General features: G+C 42.9%; 1 protein-coding gene across 5 annotated transcripts in view; it reads right to left on the minus strand.

Moving 5' to 3' along the window:
* TBC1D5 (TBC1 domain family member 5) overlaps positions 1-26,833 on the minus strand; it is a 659,444-nt gene that overhangs the window by 31,582 nt on the left and 601,029 nt on the right. For all 5 annotated transcript variants that reach the window (XM_019508683.1, XM_019508679.1, XM_019508681.1 and 2 more), the window contains one exon: positions 8,249-8,348. In XM_019508683.1, the coding sequence (XP_019364228.1) occupies positions 8,249-8,348 (100 nt within the window). The remainder of the gene's footprint in view (positions 1-8,248; positions 8,349-26,833) is intronic.

Below are 26,833 nucleotides of genomic sequence, written 5' to 3' on the forward strand. Positions count from 1 at the left end.
ATATTTATATAAATATACATATAAATAGAAGTTCTAATATTTTCTTCCTGCACCCCAATGGATCGTCTTGTGCACCCCCTGGGGTGTGCGCACCCCACTTTGGAGACCACTGCTCTATGGAACCCCCTTCAGGTAGTTGAAGGCTGCTATTAAATCCCCCCTCAGTCTCTTCTTCTCTAGATTAAATAAACCCAGTTCCCTTGGTCTCTCCTTAATCATGTTCCCTACCTCCTGAACCATTTTTGCCACCCTCCACTGGACTCTCTCCAATTTGTCCACATCCCTTCTGTAGTGGGGGGCCCAAAACTGAACAAAGTACTCCAGATGTGGCCTCATCAGTGCTGAATAGAGGGAAATAATCTCTTCCCTTGACCTACTGGCAACAAACCTACCAATGCAGTTCAGTATGCCATTAGCCTTCTTGGCAACAAGGGCACACTGCTGACTCATATTCAGCTTATTGTCCACTGTAACCCTCAGGTCCTTTTCTGCAGAGCTTCTGCCCAGCCAGGCAGCCCCCAGACTGTACTGGTGCATGGGATTGTTCCATCCTAAATGCAGGACTTTGCACTTGTCCTTGTTGGGCCAAAAGGAATCTCAATTCTCCAATTTATCTAGGTCACTCTGAATCCTAGCCCTACACTCCAGTGTATCTACTACTTTCCCCAGCTTGGTATCATCTGCAAACTTGCTGAGGGTGCACTCTGTGCCATCTTCCAGGCTGTTGATGAAGACATTGAACAAAACTGGCCCCAGGACCAATCCCTGGGGGGACTCTACTTGATACCAGCTGCCAACTAGACATTGAGCCATTGATTACTATTCTCTGAGCCCAATGCTCCAGCCAGTTTTTTATCCACCTTACAGTCTATTCATCCCACCCATACTTCCTTAGCTTGCCTGCAAGAATGCTGTGGGAGACCATATCAAAAGCCTTACTAAAATCAAGGTACAGTCACCTCATCATAGCAGGCAATCAGGTTGGTCAAGCATGACCTGCCCCTCGTGAATCCATGCTGTCTGTTCCTAATCATCTTTTTTCTCCTCCAAGTGCTTAGAAATGTATTTCTCGAGGATCTTCTCCATGATTTTTCCGGGGACTGAGGTTAGGCTGACTAGTCTGTAGTTTCCTGGATCCTCCTTCTTCCCTTTCTTAAATATGGGCACTGTTTGCCCTTTTCCAATCATCCAGGACCCTCCCGACTGCCATGAGTTTTCAAAGATGACGGTCAATAGCTCTGCAATCACATTAGCCAACTCCCTCAGCATCCTCAGGTGCTTCCCATCCAATTCCATGGACTTGTACATGTCCAGCTTTTCTAAGTAGTCCCTACCCTGTTATTTCAGCACTCAAGGATGCTCAAATTCTCCCCAAACTGTACTGCCAGGTGCAGAAGTCTGGGAGCTGACCTTGCCTGTGAAGACTGACGCAAAAAAGGCATTGGGCACTTCAGCCTTTTCTGCATCCAGACTCTCTTCATGGTCAACTAACACATCAAACTCAGTTTCATATCAAACTTAAAGGAGACTCTGAAACACTTCAAGCAGTGCCTGTCCATGGGACAAGAGATATTATGGTGACATTTTGGTTCAGTTCCCAGAGACCAGTTGGTCATGAACTGCTTTAAGATAATGGGACAGAGGTCAAATTTGTCTTATAAAAACACTCTATGAAGGTATCTGGAAATATTCTGAATTTTTTAGGATCGTGTTTTTTTCTTTAGCATACTGAAAAAGGAGGAAAGAATGAAAATTCTTTAAAGCATGGAAGTTCATAAGAAAGTCAACTTTTAATTATAATATTAAGCAAGTAAATTAAATCTTTGTGATGCACTGATTCTTGAGGTGCTCAAGTTCACTGGGCTAATTTACATAAATAAAAGAAAAACTTTGGATATTTTTAAATGTGTGAACAATAATAGCACAATGTTAAGAATCCAAGAAACAGAATATTTCCATAAGAAAAGGAGCGGTGCAGAGAAAAAATATTGCTGTGATAATGTAGGGCAATAATAGCAATGGTGAACACGTTCCATCACCATCAGCTGCATTATTACCCTCGGTTTATATTATGAACAAAGCAAAACCCTTGAAAAGTAAGATACGTCTCTATTTTACAAATGGAAAACTTGAGGAAGTTGTGAATTTTTTTTTTCTTTTAAATTACAAAATTCTTGTGGCAGAGATGGGAGCAGAACCAATGTCTAGCTTTCTACATACCCTCCTGGTGCACTAATAAAAATCTCAAGATTGACAGTAAGAGGCATTTAGAGTCATTAGACCTCTCAACGAACTACCCTTTGTGGGAATTTAACAGTCCTTCTAATGGATGGAACCAAGAGTGGGAATATGCAGTGTTAAACTGGAAAAATAAAGCTCACAAGTTTAAAGCCTTATTCATTTACTTGCGTAAGTCAGGGATTTTAACTCTCTCTCTTCATTTTCAGTACAGGAATAGAATTTTACATTCCTGCACATAAGAAGTTATAATATTCATAGCACATCATTCATTCCCATGGTAACATACTGACATAATACAAATGTATAATTATGTCATCATTGTGTGGTGCAGCAAGAAAAATAGATGAACACTTAAAAAGGAGGCTTTTGTATAAATACGCAAACAAAAACTGCCATTCTAACCCATCTGTTCCTTCTTCATGTTCTATGGAAAAAAATATAATGTTAGCAATCTCCTGCTCAGCCCCATGGCAACAAATTAACATGTTTTAGGAAATGAAATATGATGTCATCATATGGTGGAGCAGAAAAATCTTGCAGGAAAATTTATTTAAATAAAATCTTGTTTGTAAGTATTTTTACATAAAAAGTATACTCCAGAGAAATATGGATCTTATTTAAAAATGATTACTAAAGGTTCAAAAGCTGAAGGAGGTTATAGAGCTCTAACAGTAGTTTTGATTAAAATAAAATATGTATTTGTTAAGTAAACATCAGCAGTTACTTGTGATACGCTTAACCAAGTACTAGGATAAAATTGCATATCATGTTAATGAAACTTATAAGGAAAAAAAAATTGTGCAGCTACTAATCATTTTTGAGATACAACACATTTATTCTACAAATTACATAACTTTGTGATGAACCACCTTTCCTACAAGCAAGGGTGATTTACTATACTTTATTCAAGTGTGACTTGCAAATGCAGTGTAGCTATTCAATACAAATCTAGGAAAGTTTAGACTATTATAAAATTTATCCATGCAAGTAGCATTCCTTGACCACATTATATTTTGATTAAAATCTGCATTTTATGGAGTTAACAAGGCACATATAAGATGGATTAGTAATTCACTGTTATGTCTCCCCAGAAGCATTTTATGGTATCAGAGACAGGGTTTCTCTCTGATATGCTCCTTAAGAACTGGTTGTTGACATAATGTTATTCAATACTTTTACTGATTATTTATATCAGTGGTGCTCAACCTTTTTCCTGGGGGGGGCGAGGGGGAGGGGCCTGGATAGGTTGTGCCTGGTCCCCCTGTGAACTGGATCCAGCTGGTGGCCCCAATTCAGCTCCCACAGCAGGCATGGAGGGGCCCTATCTGGCTGCATGGAGCAGGGAGGGGGCAGCCAAGCCCCAATCCAGCTGAATGGAGGGCAGGGGCATTCCCCAACCCTGATTCAGCTGTACAGAGGGAAGGGGTATGCTTAGCTCTATCTTGCGGTTGGGAGAGAGGGGCATGGGATTCTGGCAATGGGGGAGGGTGGCAGTATCAATGGCCACTGCTCCTCTGCCACCAAATTTCCTGACCTGTGGGAAGCCCCGTGGGCCAGATACAATGGCTCTGTGGGCCACATTTGGCTCACAGGCCAGAGTTTGAGCAACCCCTCATATAGATAATGCTAAATTTGTTACTGGTGAAGTCTGAAGATGCTACAAAGACCATATGTACGCATTACAATTCTGCCAAGAGAATCACCACTCTCCTGTTAGAAGCTACAAGCATACAGGCCTTCATTAATTTTCTCCATGGGGAAACATCCCCCCTCCACAAGAAAGATCTTTCAAGTTGACACATGCTTGCAAAAGTGAATGCTTGTATGCTCCGCCTGCCCTGAGTTTGGTTTGGGAGGGTAGGGGAGCATTATCAGCTGCACCCTGCCTCCTTCTCTAAACCAGGCAGTCCCCAGTTTGGGGAAGGGGGGAAGGGGGTGTGAAGCTTTATCCTGCTCTTCCCTTTGCTCAGTTCCTGGGGTTTGTCGGTGCAGACTTTGAACGTGTCATGTGGGGGCAGAGGGGGAATGGCTCCTGCTCCTCATCATGCCTTTCCCAGACTGATCTCCAGGGAGGGCATGCAGTGCAGTGGGGAGAGGGGCAGCTGCAGGATGAATGCTTGTATTCCTCCCTCTCCCAGAACAGTTTCTGGCAGTGGAAATTTGTCCAAAGTTTCCACGGCTAGAAATGAAAACCTTTTTGAAGCATGAAGCTTAATGGGGTAGCAGGGAATGAAAAGGACAAGTCAGTTACTGAGTAATTTAAGTTGCCTTGTTAAATGGTCACAATCCCAAAAGCCTATTTTAATAGTCATGTTCAAGGAAATGAATAGAGAATAAAAAACACAAATTATACCAAATGGCATGAGATTGTCTTGGGTTTCAGGATTTATGGTAGTAGTTTTCAACCTTTCTAGACTCAAGGCATCTCTCAGAAAATGCCAGCTCCTGGCTTTCACTAAGCTTTTGATTACAGAAAAATAATGGAACAAAGAATTTAGAAAGAACACAGCAGGTCAGAATGACATCAACATTATGGATATCTATTTGAAATCTCTGGGTTTGTCTTGTGAATTATGTCTGCACATCTAACAATGCTACTATTACATGATACCACGGGACACCCTAGAAATCTCAAGGCACCCTAGGGTGCTGTGGCATCCTGGTTGAGAATCACTAATTTACAGGTTGTTGATTGTTACATCAATCTGAGCTTTCAATGCATAACTCTGGCCAATAAGTGCAATTCTTGACGTTTAAGAGGATGAATATCACATAAAAACTGAGATTCGATTTTTGCTTCTTTATATAGCAAGACTGCTATCATTTTAGAATAAAATAACTATGGAGACACTACTTCAAAAAAGATGTGGATGTACTAGACAGAGTTCAAAAGATCTTCAGGCTGGGAAACAAGCTATACAATGTGAGGCTTAATGTGCTCAAACTACTCAGTTTATCAAAAGGAAGGTTGTGAGATGGCTTGGTCACGTGTAGTTAGGTACTTACATGTGACAACAAGGGCTTTTCAACCTTGCTGCCAACAGCATGACAAGATTTGGTCTCTGAAGCTAGACAAAGTCAACCTTGAAGTAAGAAGCAATATGCTAGTAGAAAGCACGATTAAACACTGGAACTTTATCCAACTTTTGCAAGATGCTCCATGTTCTGTGTACATGGGAGGAAGGGGTGAGGTGGAAGAATTGTGGTGATTTTCTGGCTTGATAGTTCAAATCTGAGGCTATGAAGGCCCCGCTCATTCTCTCTTCATGTGTCAGAGAGAGAGAACAGGATTTTATTTTTCTGCCTTCCTCTAAAGCATCAAGGAATTGGCTACAACTGGTGATAGGACCCCACGTGGGGTGATCAGCGTGTGGAGGCAGCACAGATAATTCTCTCAGATGTGTGGCTGATAGGTCTCACTCACACGCTCAGGGTCAAAGTGAAAGACAGATTTTAGGCCATAAATGAATTTTCCCCCAGGTCAGATTGTCAGGTGCCTTCAAAATTTTTCTCTTTCTGCAGCATGGGGCATGATTTACCTGCTAGGATCATCTGGGCATTTCTCACTTAACCTAATAAATTTCCTGCCATTGCAGGGATCTCAGGCACTAGTGGAACCTAATTCTCTCCTATGTTCAACTTGCAGCATAACAGGTTGCAGACTGAAATTCTTTTGTTAACTGGGTAAAAGCTAAGGGCATGCAAAATACAGAAGGTCAGAATAAATAGCTAATGTTCCCTTGTGGCCTTAAAATCTAATCAATTCTCTATAAAGCCAGAGGTCGTCAAGGGTGGGCTTATGCTCCATAGTATTGTAGTTTGGAGACTGAAACAATGGACAATGAGAAACATGTTTGGTTAGAGACTTTTTGAAATGTAAAGGCAGTGTGAAATGATACAGCTTGTATCCAAGATCTAAGACAGCAGGCTGAGCAGAGCAGAGCAAGGGAGGTAACCGATGGAGGTTTCAAGTGAACCTATATGTAAAAGTCCTTTCTCATGGGTAGATAAAAAAGTAGATACCTGGGGAAAGAACTGAAGTAGTGGCAGCATTGTGAAACCAAAAAACTTTGGCCTAAGATAAAACTTGAGGGGGTAAAATTAACCAATATTTGTCTGACAAGTCTGTGCAGACTTCTGACCACTGCAGTTAGAATCACAGAATCATAGAAAATAAGGGTTGGAAGGGACCCCAAGTGGTCATCTAGTCCAACCCTCTGCTCAATGCAGGACCATCCTCAACTATATCATTCTAGCCAGGGCTTTGTCAAGCTGGGCCTTAAAAACCTCCAAGGATGGAGATTCCACCACCTTATATCCAACCTAAATATGCACTCCTGCAACTTGAGACCATTGCTCTTTGTTTTGTAATCTGTCACCACTGAGAATAGCTTAGCTCCATCCTCTTTGGAACCACCCTCAGGTAATTAGAGGCTGCTATCAATTTCCCTCAGTCTTCTCTTCTGCAGACTAAATAAACCGAATTCCCTCAGCTGCTCCTCAAAAGTCATATGCCCTAGCCCCCGAATCATTTTCGTTGCCTTCCGCTGGATTTTCTCCAACTTGTCCACATCCTTTCTATAGTGGGGAGGGCCAAAAATGGACACAGGGCTCCAGATACGGCCTTACCAGTGCAGAATAGAGAGAAATAATTACTTCCCTAGATCTACGGGCAATGCTCCTACTAATGCACCATAGTTCCTGATGTTGCTAGAGTTGTTACAGCAGCAAAAGCGTTTGTGCCTCAGAAAAATAGTACCAGAGCCTGCTTCTATGTCTGAAAAAGAGGCACTTCAGGAACATACATTTGATTTTCTCTCTGAAGTCTGGTCCAGAACCCTTGGTTGGAAAAAGTTTCTAGGTTGTACTTGGACTGTCTAATCTACTAAACGTGTCATAAAGTATTCCCCATCCTGCCCCCTCAAATAGTTCAGTATTTTAAAGATATCCCTTTCTTGATTTTGATCTCGTGTATGTTGGTTTAGCTGACATATAACTTCAGTCTGCTTATACCTATGATACTAATCGCACATAATTAAGATTAGAATCAGGCCTTTAAGATTAGAGGTTCATAATGTACTGTCAAAAAAACCTATGATTTCAGACTATAAAGAAATACTTATTTTCTAGCTATGCTAGTTTTTGAGATAAGGGCCACTAAAATTAAATGGGCATTTAAAGTGGGGTAAGGGAGAAGACCATTTGGATGATATGGCTTTATGGTCTCCCAACTTGCTAGTTAGATAAAAAGCTCTATTAACTAAAAGATTCAATGTTTAAATGATGTAAAGTTTTTACTTCCAGCAGTACCAGTGCTTTTTTCCACTGAAATGTGACTAAATATAACAAGTCCTGGTTCAAAATGATTTTAACACAGAGCATTTATCAGAGCACTGCTAAAAACAGACATCTTAGGCTAGCCCCAGGTTTTTTCTGCCATTTGCTTTGCTGATATGTAATTTCAATAACTTCCACCGCTGATCCTGCTCCAAACATATTGACTTCTGTGTTGGTTAATTTCTCTTGATGATGTCAGAGGAAGAACTGGCACAGGAGATCAAAAACTTGCCTGAAATAAGTGGGGCAACACATATGTTGTTATATAATGAAGGTAATCACTATGCACTGGATTTTCTAAAATAGCTGCTTAATGTACCAAAGATCACTCTGATAACTGAACTGGAGATGGACTTGTAAAATGACCTATGACTTGTAAGATGCATTTTAGAAGACAAGAAATCTTAGGAATGAAAAAACATGCCATGTGTCCTAATATGTCTGCTCTTTATCCATACTTTCATCAATTGGCTTAAAAGATTTTATATTTAAAAGCAAGAAAGTAGAAAGACAGAATAGCTAGAAACATCTGGTACAGTAATTCAGTTTACTCCTAGCCTTGCAAAGCCATAAGCTGTGTACTACATTAGTAATTCTTTAGTTCTAGTACAAGCACAGAAAGAGCCTTTACAAAGATTTACAGCCTAAATACCCAAGGCAGTTCACTTACCAAGATGTGTGTTCATCATCTTTGCACAGTATTTACACATGGCTTCTAGGTCATTTAGCTGTCCTTGGAGAAATGAAATTTGGGCCTCCAGTTCTTCCTCCTGTAATTAAAAGGATAAAACTTTAAAGAAACCTAATATACACAGGCAAAAAAATTAATAAGCAGAGCCCTTAAAAGGTTTAGAACATTCCAATGGTTATGGCTTCATTTTTTGCTTGTTAGTAAATCATGAAAACACGAGAACTTTTTTTTTTTTGTAGAGGAACTGAAATATATATATTTTTTTACTTTTCTCATTATTTTGCATGAGGTTTTTGTTTTCTGCCATAGTGGTTGTTAATAATTGCTGAAAATTAAAAATGCAGCAGAATTCCAGGTTATGATGCCATGGAATATTATTTAATTTGGTGAGATAATAGATTCATTTCTTGGATAAATATGTATTTTGGCTAGTACAAATCCAATACAGTGGAAATATGGGAGTCAGAAAACTACCCAAATTAAGGAAGCTCACACTTTGGACAGAGTAAACATTCTATGAACCCCTTAAATGCCATGTTCTATTTGTAAAAAAAAAGGATTTGTATTCCCATGGTAGATTGATTGTGGTTCCATATGCACTTACACTTGAGCAGGGGGTACCCCCATTGAAAAAAAAAAAGAAGGTTCAGCTTTCCAATACAGGCTACTTAGCAGAGATGTCCCAGATCAGAGCACTGGCTCTCAGACCTCTGAATGCCCTATAGTCAATAAAAGCATCTCCACTATTCTGAGCCAACAGAATGCAAAATGATACTGGTTTAAATATATTTTCCATGCTATCAATCTATTCTTGAGGAAAAGTATTTTCTGCTAGATCTTACAAATTTATATCTCATTTCACATGACTGTGTGGAGTTATGCTTTTATTTTACACCATCCTAAGCTATTTTTCATTGGCTTACTTCATTAGAAGTAGAGATGAGAGTTTCATTTTGACTCCCACATGCTCTTGTCTTGACACTTATGTTGTAAGTTATTAGCAGCTGCCATCAAAATGGATCTGGTTGAAACTGATAAGTGTCCTTGACATTGTTTTTAAGCAAAATGGAGGAGCAATTAAATGCCCTTGCTAAGGTGATGACTAAGCTCATGGAAACCACTATCCAAACCACTAGCCAGCATGCCAGAACCTGAGCAAAGGCTTAGTGAGGGCAAATGGGTCTCCCTGACGTCTGCTTGCAAATGCATCACTGGCTGGAGCTGGGTGTATGTGAAAAAAAAGAACAACTAGAAAACCAACAGAAAGTTAGGAAAGCTGTTTGAGTGTGCTCCTGGCATGAAAGAGAGAGAGCGAGAGAGAGAATTATTTAAGAAGGATACAACTAAGATGACAGAAATGGATTTTCTGGAAATGAAAATGGTCTGCTATCATTTGTTTCTGCTGTGTTTAGGAAAAACAGGGCTTTGTGTATTCTCTTAAAACTGCACCAAAGAAATATCTGACTTCTCTGTCTAGCAAAAATACTATGGTAAGGCCTCAAATATTGGCTAACTACTGGGATAAAGAGCGCCCACACAGCATGCCAAATTAACACATGTTCAGCAAATCATTTTAATTTCTGAGCACCAATTACTGTTAGGAAGTTTTTACGTGTGCTCTGGGGATGGGGAAGGGAAGGGATGCTTTAATTAGAGAAGATCTGAGAGCAGCTTCAGTTAAAGCACACATAACATCTTGTGCATTGGCATCCCTGCACTTCAGAATGGTGGTGGGAACACTTTAACTAAAGCTCATTGAAAGAACTTTAGCTGAAGCGCCCCCACAGCCCTTTTGAAGTGTGGGGACGCTGATGCATGAGATATGGAGGCTGTTGGAGGCATGCTAAATAACATATTCCAGCAGACTCGATGAATCAAGTCTGTTCTGACATGATGTAATTACAGCGTGTTAGAGCAGTCTCCCTGCACATCTACAGGCACCCTTAGTAACTCAAAGTCAACAGGACTAATCACTTGCTGCTAGTTAAATGCAAGTTTCAGTGTTTGCTATATCAAGGACTCTATGTACATGCTAATTTGCTGTCTGTCTGGGAAAAGGAACAAATGGAGAGGGTGCCTTTCATATGGGAAAGGAGACATGCATTGCAAGAGTGGCAGGGGTTTGCCTTGGCCATTATCTTTAGTTATGGTCTCTAAGATGCTGGCTATGCTAGCCTGAAGTCAGGGAGAATGCAGGACAGGGTTAGAACAGGGGTGGGCAATTATTTTGGCTGACAGGCTGCTTAATTTTTGGTAAGCTGTTGAGGGCCACAAAGGTAACCCTTCCCCTTGACAGATGCTCTACTCCCTGATCGCTGTCTTGGGACTGAAGTCCTCCCACCTAACCCCTGACTTTAGCCACCAAAAGCCCCTCCCCTTGCTCCTGGAAATATTTCTTGGGGGGTGGAGAGTTTCCTGGAACCAGAAAAAACACCAAATCATACACTAAAAAGTTCAACATCTATCATAACATTCATTTTAATTTTATTTAAAAAAATGTCTTTATGTGCATTGGCATGGTGTATATACAGGAGATTGCATAATAGCTCCAAATAAAGTCTTATTCTTGTATATTGTATGTGAAGGAGTGTGTGGGGTGTGGTTGGGGGGTGGGTGCAGGGTGTGTATGTGTTTGTGTGGTGCATGGGGTATTTGTGGGAGGACGTGGGATTTGTGTGGGGGGAGTGTGTGTGTATACATGTGTGTGTGTCAGGATTTGGGGAGATATGTGGGGGGGCTGTGAGCAGGTCTAGGATGAGTCTGAGTACATTTGTGGGAGTGTGGGTGTGCGTGGGTGTGGGGTTTGTGGATGTGGGGGGGGGTGTGGGCCTGCTTGTCACACACCCAGCCATGGTGCACAGCCTGCACTGCTGACTGTAGCAGTTGCCACTGGTAGGCTCTTGGCAGGTGGAGCCCCCCGCCATGGTGCTCTACTTGAGCCCTGGGAGCTTCATGTGGCAGCACAGAGCTGGCCAGCCCATTGGATAGAGCACTGGAGTGCCAGAAGTCCCACATGGTGGTACAGAGCTGGCCTGACCTGATGGCGCACAGCTCCCCACTAGAGTGCCAGGAGCTGCAGGGAGTTGTGTGCCATTGGGCTGAGTGGCTCCGTGCCTCCATGTGGGGCTCCCAGCAGTCTAGCATGGAGCCGCATGTGAAAGCCCAGAACAAGCCCAGACTGGCCCAATGGTGCACAGTTCCCACCTGCAGTGCTTGGAGCCCCACATGGTGGCATGGAGCCAGCCCAGGCTGGTGCTGCCTGAAGGTGTGCAGCTCCTGGCTGCAGTACGGGGAGCCCCAAGCTTGGCCTGATGGTGTGCAATTTCTGGGTGGAGTGCCAGGAGCTGCACATGGCAGCATGGAGACTGCTTGGCCCAACTGTGCTTGGCTCCCTGTGGCTCCCGGCTGGAGCGTGGGGAGCCCCACAGAAGGGGAAGCACAGAGCTGTCCTGGCCCAGCCTGATGGTGCATGACCTCTGAAACCCCATACCTCCTCTTGGCTTTCACAGAGGAAGCTATAGCCTGGTAATAATTCTTTTCTGGAGGGTCCCCACAGGCTGGATAGCATAGCTTGGAGGACTGATCTGGCCAACGGGCTGTATTTTGCCTGCCCCTGAGCTAGAAGCTAAGGTGCCTCCTAGTCCTGCCTTCTGCCTGTCCTGTTCTGTAGTAACACTATATGTTTTGAATATTTTTAAAATTTGAATGCATTTCAAAAACAGTGCAGAAGACTCAAATTAGTGTAACTGAACTAGAAAATACCATTCTGAAAATAAAGGTTCAGATTCACTGGTGACAGAATTAAAACATCGAAGACCAGGTGCTGGTCAAAAAAGCAACTGATTCAGGAAGAGATTCCTTGAATCATACAATTTAAGTGCTGAAATGTCACTGGATACCAGTAATAAAATAAATAAAATAAAACTTTATAGGAAAGACTAATAGACATGGTGTGGGGTTAAGTGCCAGAAGAATAGGAAAAAAAACCCAAAAATGACTGATACAGGAAAGGTCAGTGAAAAAGTCAATAAAATTCACAATTCACATACACCAAGTAATTTACTGAAAAAGCAAAAAATATTACAATTAGTTCCCTCTGTCCTTGCAGCAAATGCTAGAAACAAATATAGACTGTGTAAAGGAACAAGAAGTCCTCCACTGGACTGAGACCAGGTCAGACTTGGATATCAAAAAATTATAAAGTCACCAAACTGCAGGGTCAGGCAGGGTTCCTCCCAGCATTCTGAAGGCAACTGAAAGGCAAACTATTTTCAAATCTGATAGCATGGACCACTTATTTTCAAGGTAAGTCAAAGGATGATGTTTAAAACAGAATTCATACTTGACCACTATTTTAGGCTGGAATTTTTAAGGGATCCAGGCATTCACTTCCTGTGGAATACCAGAGCTGAGTTCCCAGGTAATATACAGTGAGTAGATCTATACCAGGGATCTTGGCAAGGACAACCCCAAACACATTCTGTCCTCCTGTTACAAAACACACAAGCTCCAAACTAGGAAATCTTTTGGTGAGGCTGTTTCACTGTGTTCCTTCAGGTTTGCTCTTAAGACTTGGATCTCCAGGGTGCTTTAGAGTGGCAGACACCTCAGCGTTATCTTCCCCACACAGTTCCAGGTTTGGAATGTGCATGGAATGGGTGGACACATTGTGCTTGCAGTGCCTTGCCAGAACACACTTGCTGCAAAACAGACACGTCCTTTATTTCTGAGTATTAGTATATTAATTCTCATTAATCCTCCCTTGTAAGCCCTTTGCTGGTAAGAGAAACCAAGACAAGTAACACCCTCTGAACTTTCTTAATGTATATGTTCATGCACATTACAAAATCCAGTATTTATGCATGAAGTACTTTAAGGCTAGGGACAGACATTCAAAAAGCTGGATCCTGAATTGATTCAATCTTTGCAGGTTAGTCTAACCTGCATAGATCAAACCAATTTGCAAGTGTACAGACATTCACTTTTGACTCCAGAAATGCAGGCACATACCTGCAGTGGCCCAGGGCAGAGGCCAGGGGGTGCTAGAGTGAGTCCTCAGCTGGAGGGAAAGGGCATGGCCAGACCGAGGCAGGCTTGAGTATGCTTAGGGAAGGTTTTAAACCCCCACCATGGCTTGCAGGTCTGCATGGAGGGGGAGGAAGAAAACAGGCCCTGTAAGGGGTCCCCAGCCCTCCACCCCCCCAACACACATGCTAGCAGCAGGAGTGGGGGTGGGCCTTGTGGGTTTAATTCCTGCATTGCAGGGGGGCAACACTGACCCCCATCCCCCTGGAGCTACTTGCTGCAGCAGGGGGCAGCAGTGAGTTGGGCTTTGTAACTAGCCTTGGCTCCCCCCACTTCAACCAGGTCACATCCCCCTTCCCCACCCTCTCCCCGCAACCAGATGGCCACTCCTCAGAGGGACTTGGCCCCGGGCATTGTGTTGGTGCCTCCACCGCTGCTGCCTGCAATGGGGAGATTAAACCATCCCCTTCCCCTCAGACTACTGGTGTCTGCCTGCCACAGCCTTGGGTGCATGAGCAGAGCCTACTGGTGCCCCCTGCAATGAGGGATTAAACCCCTGCTTCCCCTCAAGCCACTGGGGTCTGACTAAGCTCCTGCTGCTGGAGAACTGAGGGAGAGTGGGGGGCGGGGGATGCCTGGCAAGGGCTGCTGCCCCCTTGCCAGGCAGACCCAGCAGAACTCCAGAGCAGGGTTTCCCACCTCTTTCTCAGCAGTGACAGTGCTTTGGCTGGGGAGGAGTTGGGAGGGGCCAACCCTGCTTGGCTGGAACAGACAGCCTAGCCCAGCCCTGCCCAAGGCTGCAAAGTAAGCTGGAATGCGGGAGGACTTTAATGTAAGTTAAAACAGGAACGGGTCTAGGACACAAGTTCCATAAACCAGTTTGACCTCAATCGGTTAAGTCTGATACTACATTCAACCAGACTGATCTCACACCAGTTTCAGCCATTTTGAAAATGTTTTATGTGCACTGAACTTATGTTTGTTACAGGTTTAAACCAGTGGTGTCCCGCAAAGATCAGTGCTTGGACTTATGCTCTTTACCATATTTGTTAATGACCTGGATGAGGGGGTGGAGAGCTCAGTGATTAAGTCTGCAGATGATACCAAGCTGTGGGGAAACACGGGTACAACAGGGGATAGGGTAAAGATCCAGGACTACCTTGACAGATCGGATTTATGGGTGGAACGGAATCAGATGAGGTTTAACAGGGAGAAGAGCAGGGTTCTTCACCTGGGTAGGAAGAACCTTTACCATAACTACATGATGGGTAGCGGTCCACTGGCTGGCACAGCATCTGAGCAAGACCTGGGAGTCACGACTGACTAGAAGATGAACATGAGCCAACAGTGCAATGAGATTGCCAGAAGGGCAAATAGAACTCTGGCGTGCATCAGCTGATGTGTTGCCAATAGATCCAGGGAGGTGCTTCTCCCTCTCTATTCAGCTTTGGAGAGGCCATAGCTGTAGTACTGTGTCCAGTTCTGGGCACCACACTTCAAGAAGGATGTGGATAAGCTCAAGAAGGTACAAAGAAGGGCACCCATATGATTAAGGGCATGGAAGATAGGCCCTATGAGGAGAGACTCCAGGAACTGGACCTGTTTAGTCTGAGTAAGAGAAGGCTGAGGGTGACTTGATAGCCATCTTTTTAGGAAGGCACCTCAAGGAAGGGCGAGGACTAATGGACATAGATAATAGAAGGTAAATTCAGGCTGGACAAAAGAAAAAACTTTTTCTCTGTAAGGGTCACCAGAATCTGAAACACATTCCCAGCAGAGGTGATACAGTCACCATCCTTGGAGGTATTCAATACGAGGCAGGACAAGCACCTTGTTGAGCTCATCTGAGCCCAATAACTTCCTGCCCATGGCAGGGGACCAGAATTTATGATCTTACAGGTCCCTTCCGGTCCTTTGACAGTGTGATTCAGTTTCAGATCACTTAAACTGGTTTAAATGTAACTTCTGTCCCTAGCTTAAGAGAGAGAGAGAAACCTAGAAACTTCTTTGTAACTGTGGCAAATTATAGCCTATTTCCAAAAGAATAATGGAAATACTTAAGGACTCTGCAAAAATCCAAATCCAGAACCTCTACTACTGAAGCATTAATGCTAGGCAAAGAGAGTATGCGTTTTTTAATTTTTTTTTTTTTTTTAATTTTTTTTTTTTAGTTATAAGAGCATTTTCTCCTGTCATTAATTCTAAAAATGGTTGAGTCTGTCTCATCATTTTATAAAAGGTAAAATTTATCTGCTGGTAATGGTTGCAAGGTTGCACAGGTACTCTGCAATCTATTACTGGGTTACTCCTCACTTTTCAAGGATTTTTTTGGTTAATATTTTTGGATATTAAACATTCTCTTTGTGTCTTTATCACATAGTGCCAGGAGTTTGGATGCTGAACTCTTGAGAACTCACTGTCCTCTAACTGCCCAGCCCATATTGAGAAGATAAATTATAAATCATTATGAAAGGTCATCCATTTTCTGGGCAAGGTTTATCTTATTAACCTTAATAACTTTAATATAAAAATGGAAATGAAGACCTTCAGCTAAATCCTCCCTCAACATAAGAGAATCCTAAAATTTGTACATCTTGTGAGAGCAAAGGGAGCTCCAGAACAACACAGCAAATTAACGCAAGTTCAGCAAATCACATTATTTTTTGAGCACCAATTACTAATTTAGTAACTTAAAGTCAACAGAACTAATCTCTTGCTGGCAGTTAAATACAAGCTTCAGTGCTTGTTAGATTAAGGACTAAGTGCATGCTAATTTGCTGTCTGCCTGGAAAAGGGAACAAATGGGAGAGGGCTCCAACTGAAATTAGATTTAAGAAGTAAATGATACCTAGGGTGGGTGCTTACAGTGCATGAGGTACCCATACGAGACAGAGAAAAATTACAGGTGAGTAAATATATTTTACTTTTCTCCTTTGGTGGGCCGTCTGATATTCTGTGGGCATGTCTACACATGCAATCAACATGAAGTAATAAACTCTGGTGCATACTGCACTGGAGTTTATTGTTCCTGGGGACTGATGTTTATACATATGCCTGGGACTGAAGCACTCTGAGCTGGGTTGGTGCAGCCCCAGCTGGCAGGAAGGCTGCAGGGTCAGCCTACCAGCCTGGGGCTGCTTCAACCCAGCTCAGTGTGCTGTGGAGAGGCTGGCTAGGGTATGAGGATGCTTCTGTGTGGGGCTAGATAGAAGGAAGCCAGTGTTCAGTGCCCAGAAGGGGGAAAACGTGACCTCCCTCTACTCGCTTTCCTTAACTGGCAACAAATCTGGCAAATTTTAGCTGTATATCATAAAATATGAAAGAGCTGTGTGGAATTGGGAAGGACCCCTTAGAACAGACATATGTGAAAAATATATCTAGGCACTGTTACACATGCTGACCTAATGCATTTATTTTTTAAACTTATTACAATGTAAAGGCTTAAATATTATGGTGATAAGTGCCATACAAATGATGATAAATAAATGAATGCACAGTTGAAAATTCCATCCATCTTTCCCTTATTATTATTACTGCAGTATCATACTTTATGTGTGTTTTCGCCCATCAAAATACATGCATTTGTCTTGTAAATTTGAATTTATGTGCAATGGGAAAGTAAAGACAAGTGTGAACGTAGAAAAATTATAGTACAGAATTAATACACAAAAAACAAGCCTTCCCCCAATTTTCTGATCGTATTGATGTTTGGAATAAGATGCTAAGTATTCTTAAACCCATACATTTCTGGAATTAATAAAGTATGTGTATTAAGTTTTAACATTCTCTCTCTAAAATATTTAGCAAAATCTTATTAGAACCATCACATGGGCATGACATATTATGTTTAAAAAAAATTTGTTCTCTCAGTGCTTGAATTTTAATACACCCCTTTTATTAGTAATTCTCAACACACACCTTATATTATAAATTAATCTCGCTCCAAAATAAATTGTAATTTAGTTTAGGCAAATTATTTATTTTGCCACTTCAAACAGTTGATTTTATTCACAATTTTAAAAACATATTTTTGTAGATATTTATGCAGGTAACCTAATGCACCATCATCAACATTTTATTTTTTCTATTTGCTTGTTAAACATACCATCTCTGTTTTCAACTGTACTTGCATTCTATTCACTTAGGATCAACTGAATTCTTCTCTATGCCAAATGGATATGACAAATGTGATTATGCAGTCTGGGAGTTGGACTTCTTATCTTTTAGGAACTCTGATTATAATGTTCAAAATGTAAGAAGGGTAATACTTAAGTATAATAATTATGCAATGACTCTAAACATTTCCCAGTGTAAACATTTATACTAAGTTGCTGATGAAACAGAAGTATAAGATCTGCTGATTTTATAGGGAGACTTATTTTAATAGAACATGGAAAAAAATCCAAGGCATCCTAAATTTATACCTATACTTTCTCACAAGGAGGAAAGAAAACCACCTCGATTTAAAACGAAGCTTTACATATATGAAGCTACACACACACACACACACACACACACACACACACACACAGAGCTTTATTTCAAGTCTAGGGGGTTTTGTTTTCTTGTTTTATATTATATCTAGATCTATGCAATATATATTAAAATGAAGGGGTGCGTATGTGTGTTCATCTATATACAGCTTAATTTTAAATCCAGGTGATTTTCTTTCCTCCTTGTGAGAAATTATGGTTAAAAATGTAGGATGCCTTTCATTTTTTCATGTTCTACACGCACACACGTGCACGCCCACACAAGGAAGGGGCAGGAACGGAAGAGAGATTGATCCAGCTCCAGTTCCATTTTCTAATATTTGCAGAAATGAAAAGTAATTCAGAGAGTTAACTGACAGGATAGGATAAGGGGACAGCAAAGGTACAGACACTATACCTTTAGACACAACAAAGGTACATTACCACTTTAAGTGACTAAGAAACCTAAAGCATCAGCGAATCAATGAGTTGATGTTAGGCTAAGCAGGGTATAACTCTTCATCAACTGCTTCCTAATAGCTGCCTGTGTGCATGCTATAACCACACAGCAAATTTAAGATGAACTCTGGTAATTTATAGGGGTGTGTGAAATGGGCCATATTCTATTTGGATTCAGCGCAAATCAGGGACAGTGATTCAATTAGTTGATTCGGATCACTGTCCCAGATTCGACTGGGCCGAATCCGAATCTGAAGATTTGATGCTGATTCAGAGAATCAGCGATTTGGCCATAGACGTAGCTAAATGTTTAAATGTTTTTTCTACATACCTCAAAGTACCAGGCATGGCTCATGAAGGCTGCAATGGTGGGGCAGATAGAGTGTCTCACAGGAGTTTTGGTGGGGGGGGGGGGGGGCCCACCGCGTGTTTGGCAGCGAACCTGGAAGTGGACTGGAAGTACTTCCTGTCCACTTCTGGGTCCACCGGGGAGTGCACTGGAGGCCCCCATTCGCCCCCAGCTAGGCGATCCGCCACAGGGGGACCCTGAGTACCTCCCCAGACCCAGGAGGCACCAGTTGCCAAGCTGGGGGGCACGAGGCCCCCCCCATGCACTCCCTGGTGGACTGGAAGTGCTTCTGGTCCACTTCTGGGTCTGCTACTGAGCATGCTGGGGAGCCCCCCATGCTCCTGTGGGATGCTCCATCTGCCCCATCATTGCAGTGCTTATGAGCTGCCTGGTACCTTGAGGTATGTAGAAAAAACATTTAAAGCTGTATCTGTCTCTGAATTGTCAAATTTTTCTGAATCTCTCCAAATCGATTCGGGGTGTTCTGATTTGATTCAGAGACATTAAAAGGGTCTCCTGATTCAATTCGGATTCAGAGACTCGGCCACTGAACTGGGCCAAATCTCCACTGAATCAAATCAGGGACCGAAGCTTCGCACAGCCCTAGCAATTTATTTCTCAATAAAAGTTCTCTCAGAGCAGCTGATATCTGGAAACGCCCTCTCTCTTTTCCCTTGTGGTAACTTGAACTTTGGATCCATTTTTATCTGAGTAATAAGCATTTGCCAGTCCGCTTAAAAAAAAAAAAAAAAAAAAAAAAAAAAAAAAAAAAAAAAAAAAAAAGCAACTTTTGGTGATTTGGGCTCCTTTGAAAATGGGTCTTAAGTTTCCAAGGCCCCTGGCAGACGTTAATATAGTGCAACTGGGATCTAAGGAATTTTATGCCATCTCTCAAAAATCATGTGTCCTGTCATGCCAGATGTGCATGGTAGTATGCATGATTTTGGGAACACAGCATACATTTCTTCAGATCCCAATTGCCAGGACCAATCTATCCAAACTGGGACTCATAGCTGCCTCTGGCTTGACCTTGATAATCAACACAGGGCAACTTCAGGTCCTAGTTCAAGACCATAGGCTGATGCCCCAGATTTAGAAAGGGGGCAGCTGTGTCCCAGACTCCAGGGGTGCCCTGTGCCCTAGTTCAGAACCTGGGGTTGCTCCATGCCTGAACCCAACGATCATGTGATCATCTGGATCAGACACAGGTCAGTCCAAGGTTTAGGAAATATGCCACATGCTCAATTTAAAGCCCACTATAAACCAGACACAAAAACCTTTGGGGCTGCTTTGCCATTTTATCACACTATAAATTGGCATGTTGAAATTTATTGCACAATTAAAGCATTAATCACACAATAAATTTAATGTCTACTGAGGCCCTAGATGTCTTGGACATTTCTGAAAATATACTCGTATTAAAAAAATCACTCATGATTTTCAAATTGTATGACATCTTCCTTAACAGCTACTAACAAGCTTGTCCAATAACTTTAAAAGCCCTTGTTGCCTTCTGCTAAGGGATGGAACTCTACTAATGTTTCTATAATGAGATGAGTCACAATAATAATGTGCAATGATACATGAGTTCAGCAGTTCTTAACTATCTGAGTTTCTGTCAGCCAGAAAAAGACTACAGTTTACTGCTTACCTCAAATATTTCTAATGTCTTCCAAACGGTCTCACCATTCTGTTCTGTGTATCATTATATTAATCTCAGAAAGAAAACACAGAGTTTTGGGGGATTTAATTCCCTGAATGCTTACAGGCCTCATCTGTATGACATGTCTCCTCTTTAGATTTCTAGCAATTTACTCCCTGTATTTATTTTACCACAGTTTGCTTTATCTGAAATGAGTAGCATAAATTCAGATGCAAAAGAGATGATTTTAAAGCTATTTAAAAACAAAAACAATTAAAAAATGTCAAAATATCAATATAAATTTTTAAAAACTGAAGACAAAAGACAGAATATTTCTGATGGTTACAGGCCTTTGATACGAGGAAAAGTAAATACTGTTGTTAAGTGAGTTTGAATGCTGTGAAAATGCTGCAAAACTTCTAAAATGTCTAAAAAGGGTTTGATGACATGGCAGCTTGGTGGATTTAAATGTTTTCTGTCCATCTCAAGGGTAGAGTGACACTGAAGTAATAAATGCATGCCAACTTCCAAATGTCCAAATTGATTTTGATCTCAAAACAGAATTCACACTACTGCATCAGAATGACAAAGCTTGGAAATCTTCTAAAATACAAAGTACAGTTTAAGATCTATTCATTAAACTGAATACATTTGACTCAAATTTCAGCAAAAGATTATTTTTATGTTAGGTCCAAACAGCAAGCTGTTTCAGGGAAATACACATACATTCAGTAAGCTCCTAAATTCAATAATAAATTCAAATGTCTAAATTCAATAAATAATGTACTGTAAAATATTAAGTGTATTTTGACTGTCAGTAACAAAATAGAATCCTATTATAAAATGTTTAATTTGGAATCTATCTGAAATACTATGAAACACTAAATCAGATGAACACTCTGTTTGAATAGTATGATTGTAAGATTTCAAAAGTAAATTAGTCTGTATGAAAGATTCATAGATGTAAAAGTCTCTCTAAGGTTATAAAATGTTCAGAACATGCAAAGGAATTACTTTAACCAAAAGATAATTTGTCCACAATGCTAAGGTCATGTCTATTTGTATTCTTATGCACATTTCCACACTTTTCACTCTAGTCAAAACTAAGTCTCTAAAGCTAAGCATCTAAAATCAGTGCCTTGATTTTCTGGGGTGTGGAGTAAATATAAAGACCGTTAAAAACAAAAGCACTTTTTATTCTTTCAAGATGATGTACAGTTAGGACAGTGCTTGGCAGCCTTTTGTTGGCAGCAGCTGGAGCTTGAGATCTGGCTGTGGCTGCAGACCCAAGGTCTCTGTCCCTTGGAGCAGCTAGCTGCCAGTGCTCACTCTTGCTAGATTCCTGATCCCTCTACAGCAAGGGAAGCATGGATGCAGTGGAGCAGAAGACCTCACAGGGGAGGGAACACTGTGGATAAGACTGATGGAATGATGCAGTTCCATGCCAGAATTCCCCTTGCTGGACTGGACCTTTGCGGACTGGATCTGGATGTTACATTTACAGTGCTACAAACTGTAAACATACAGACATGCAAACAGTCTGTAGCACTAGAAACATGGCCCACATACAATGGAAAAGTAGCAGTTTGAAGCAGGAAATTCTGTTGTGCTAAATATTTTGTGATGTTACATGTAATGGCTATCTTTAAGACTCCCAGGATCCCAGAGTTTTCAGCTGGTTTATGCAATGTCTGTCTCAGACCCTTTCCTGGTTTAACTTAAACCAGAGTCCTCCAGCATCCCAGATACTTTGCAGCCCTGGGCAGGGCAATCTGCTCCGAAGCACAGCTGGCCTTTCCATTCTGCTCCCTTGCTGGAGCTCTGGCAGAGACTGCAGACACAGAAACATTTGCCTGACTGCTCACTGCCACCACACTTGCTCCCTGCTTGGGACAAGCAGTGGAATAAGTCCCCTCCTGCCTCCTCCACTGGAGGGAGGGGAAATAACCTCTGTTCCTGGCCTCCCCACCCAAGGGGCCCTGCTAGCTGGCATCTGGCTGTGCCCCAACCTGGCCACTGCAGCTGGAGGGGGTAGGACCTTTGATGGGGGCAGCAGCTCCTGTCATAGCATCGGGGATCGTGAACCCCTTCCTGGCAGGGGGTCCTCTACGGGGTGGGCAGAGCTGCAGTGGACTGCACGAGGCAACACCAGGGCCCAGAGGGGCCCATAGCCCTTCAAGCCCCTATTGTCCCCCCAGTGTTATGGTCTGTAGCAGCTTTCCCCACCCTGCAGTGCAGCCCTCCCCTGCCAGGAATGGGCTCCTGCCCTGGGAAACTGTGACACGGGCTGCTGCCCCGTCACAGTCACTCCCCCCTCACCACTCCAGCAGCCAGGTGGGGGTGGGGCCAGACACTGCCAGCAGGGCCCTTTGGGGTGGGCAGGGAGCGGGGTTATTCCCCTCTCTGCTCCTGGGGCACCGCAGTGGGTTCTGACCACCCCAGCTGCTGCTGCTGGGTTTGTGCCAAGCAAGTGGTGGAATAATCTCCCTCTGCCAGACACTGGAGAAAGGAGGGCAGAAGGGGCTTATTCTGCCGCTTGCCGCAAGCCCAGAGTGAGCGGCGTCTTGGAGGGCTCTGGTCCCCTCCAGGGCCCAGTGCTGCTGCATGCAGTCTGCCACAGCTCCGCCCTCCCCACAGGGGACCCCCTGCTGGGAAGGGTCTCGCCCTCTCTGACAGAGGCTGCTGCCCCCATCAAGGGCCCTTCCCCCTCGCTGCTGCAGTGGCTGGGCAGGGGTGCAGCCAGATGCCAGCCAGCAGGGCTCCTGGGGAGGGCAGGGATGAGGGTTATTCCCCCCTCCCTCTGGCATCTGGTGGAAGGGACAGCAGATAGCTTATTCCACTGCTTGCCCCAAACAGGGAGCAAGTGTTGTGGCAGCAGTGGCGGGCAGACCTGGCTGCAGTCTCCTGGGGCCAGCGGGGAAACTAACCCCCTAGTTTGCCTCAGGGGCCATGCCGGCCAGCTGCTGCAGCAACGAGGGGGAAGTGCCCAGCAGACCCAGCTTGGGTCCTTGCCGGTGGGACAGGGAGGTGGGAATTAAATCCCTCTCTGGCCAGTTCAGCCTGGACTGGCCACGCCTCCCCCCCCAGCACACCTTCCCTGGAGCAGAGGGTGCCTCTAGCAACCCCCTCGCTTCTGCCCTGAGCAGCTGAAGAGGCATATAACCACAACTGCCTCAGTCCAGAGAGAATGTCTGTACTGTTACAAACCGGTTCAACCTAAGCAGGTTAAACTAACCTGCAAAGATTGAATCAATTCAGGCTCCAGCTTTTTGAATAGTCTCTCCCTAGCCAAGCTGTCAGAGAGCCCTGCTGGGACCCTGCTACTACCACCATAACTATTAGAGCGCTGGGTCTTATCAGTGCTCTGGCAGCAGCAGCAGTGCTAGCACAAGTTGCTAGCACAAACCGGCATTCTGGCAATGGCAGCATCATTATCTGGGTAGGTGAGGGTGAGGACAGCAGTTTTAATTGAACTCCCCACTTCCAGAGGCAGCAAAAGGCTTTCTTTGACAGCAGCTGCCACCTGATTACTGAAAGGCTGCTCCATTCCCGGGCATGGGAAAGAGCAGCCTATCAGTGATTGGGCTCCTCCGGGGGTAGAGACCTATGCAGCAGCTCTATCACCTATAAATGAATGGTTGCCCACACTCCTAACATACAACAACTTCTAGTCAGTCAGATGAGCCATATATATCAAAATAACTGACTATTTTCTACCTCTGATAAACTGAACCTAGTGGGACAATGTAGGGCACCACACTACATCACATAAGGAGGCTACTAGTCTACATGTGAAGGCTACTAGATGGCTCCAAAGCCTTTCCATTTAAAGTATTCCTAACAGAGGAGAAAGGGGAGGGGGGTTTCACGTATGATTCAGGAAAAGAACAGAACAAATAGCATCTCTGCCAGCAACAACAAGTTCCACTGGCTGGATAGGCATCTAAAGTTAAAGATGATCTAAAGTTAAATAACTATAAAACTTGTAGTATGTTCTATTGTGGCTTAAGATGATTATTTTAATACCCTTGTAACAGGGCATGCATTTATACGAATATTTTTTCTATAACCCTCTAACTAGAGACCTACCAAATCCTAATTTTCACAGAAACAGCAAATTTGGTGGGTCCCCTGTGAAAAAGCAGAGGGGCGGGGGAAGAGAAGGGACCTGAAAACAGAGAAAAGCAGCCCTGGCATCCTGAAGCATTGTGGGGTTGCGGGGAGGAGAAGAGACTTTTGCCATGGAATACGGCAGCCCTCCTCATGCCTCTGATTATCCAAGGGGTCCCACCCCAATCAAAGGCATGGGAGGAGCTCGCTGTACTCTGCCACAAAAAATGGCAACTGGTGCCACACTCAAACCACGAAATCAGGGGTCAGCCCTTGAAATTAGGTAGGTTTCTACCTACAACACTTACTGCAAACACTGAGTGGGGAAGGGTCAGAGGGGAATGGGATTTTCTGACTCTTAAATGAGTAATTTTTTAAACAACTGACTGATGTGTGGCCAAGTGCTCAATAGTGTAGCCTTCCATGAAAAATCTTGAACATAATCCACACTATTATAGTTTAAAGAAGGGCTGTCCAACTGGCAGCCCACAGACTGCATACAGTATGCGACGGGTTAACATGTGATCCGTGCATTCCAACTCAGCTGCCACTATATCCATCTTGCAGAAGCAGTGGCCAGGGTCTCCCCTCCCTCCTCTGACTTCTGGTCCCTGGGGTGGGGCAGTGCAGTGGGACAGGGAAAGGCTGCCTGTGCAGCAAAGGAGGGTGTTCAGCTGAGTGCTTGGAAAAGGATGGGGAGCGTGGCTGTGCACGGTGAGGGAGGAACTGGGTTGTGCGAGACATAGGGAGGCTCTGGAGAGGAGTGGAGGGAGCCCCCAGGGTATGCGACCTTGGGTCTGTTTCGTCACCTGCATGAGGCCCCCAGCTGCCCGGAAGTTGGGCAATGCTGGTTTAGGATTAGTATCAAATATCAAGCAGTGAGGTACATACTTACAGATCTCTTTCCCAAAAGATGCTAAAATCAGCCATAATTTAATAAATACATAATTTAATAAAAATCAGCCACAAATTAAATGTAAATAAAGTGAACCCAATATTTTAAAGTCCTTTGCTTCCTTTTCCCTTCAGAAACTTGCTAAATGAAGCAATTATGAACTACTGGCTTGAGAGAAATTTACTATGTCTAATTTTAGGACACTGCTGCACTGATTGCTTTTTCCCCTTTGCTAAGAAAACTCAGCATTATAAAATACACAAAGAAATACAAACAATGATTTTATTTAGAATAAACTTAAGAAAACCTTTTCTGTTGGGAACTAATATAAAATAAATACCTTTTTTGTTTTATAACACAGCAGGTAAAAAGCTGAATAGAGGGAAACAGATTTCAGCAACTTGCAGTACATACTGCTTGATTAGTTCTAAGATACTATACTATAAAGCATTTAATATAGTTTAAAGAACCCAAAGGAATATTCCTTCTCTACTTAGACTGTCAAAATACCAATCTACTGATGCTTCTGAGAAGTATTCATAAATCACATAGAAAAAAGAGAAACCTAATTTGTTCCTTTTCTCAAAACCCAGTAATCTATAAAAGATAATGCTGTCAATCTGGGAACAATGAGAAAATACATAATGGAAACCTCAATAAAGCCTAACCAAGTCTCAGTAGTACCACAGAACTTTTTTTTCTCCATTTAATATACCAGGATTAAAAAGGCTATTTGTCTTAAATTCCATTTACAAAAGAGAATTAAAAATCATAGGCAAGCTAAAAACTGCAAGTCCAGTTGACTCAAATTTAGATTATTGCTAAATCATATGCAAAAATACACTTAGGCTGGGTATATGCACATGTTCAAATAATCAGGAAGAATTCTCCCAGTAGAAAAAAAATCTCCTCAGAAAGCTCTGTACAGATGATAGACTAAGTGCTGGCTGTCCATAACAGGGGAGTAGGGGCTGTCAGGTTTGTGATGGTGGGGCAGGGGGGATTGAGGAGTGAGAGAGAGGTCTCGGGTTGGCTGTGGCTGATATAGTTATAGTAATGCAGTTGTGAGAGTCCAGGAATTATGCAAGAGGAAAGGATTTCTGAGGGTGATATCTTTGGACCACTGTATAGTTGAAATAGAATTAGACAAGCCTTTAAATGCAAGACACTTCATCAGAAACCCAACTCCATCCCAAATATCTTTCGTTGGACCAACTGCATATCGCCTTAAGAAACCCTTTGTTCTTGAAATCAGTAGGAAATCCTATCAACGTAAGGTTGTAAAAATGTGGAACTGAAGATTTCACATAGTTGGGTGAAGGACTAGGGAAGGCCTGTGCCTTAATAAAGTTAAGAAGTTTAATGCCTTTTCATGTTTTATTTGAAAGAGGGAGGCCACCCCTCCTGGGCATACAAGAGTCATTAACTTCAATCTCTCGTGTATTGAGGATGAGAATTTCTCACACAGTATTTACTATACCAGCAGGTTTCCTTGCATGAACAAACAAACAGTTTAAGTTTCTTGTGTCTTAAGAAAGGTCAGGCTTCTTGGGAAATTTAATTGCTACTCTAGACTACTGATGCTGCAGACGCTGTGGGAAACCTCCAATGT

The sequence above is a fragment of the Gavialis gangeticus genome, unplaced genomic scaffold (genome assembly GCF_001723915.1).
Source record: "Gavialis gangeticus isolate Ggan-Ray unplaced genomic scaffold, GavGan_comp1, whole genome shotgun sequence".
NCBI lineage: Eukaryota > Metazoa > Chordata > Crocodylia > Gavialidae > Gavialis > Gavialis gangeticus.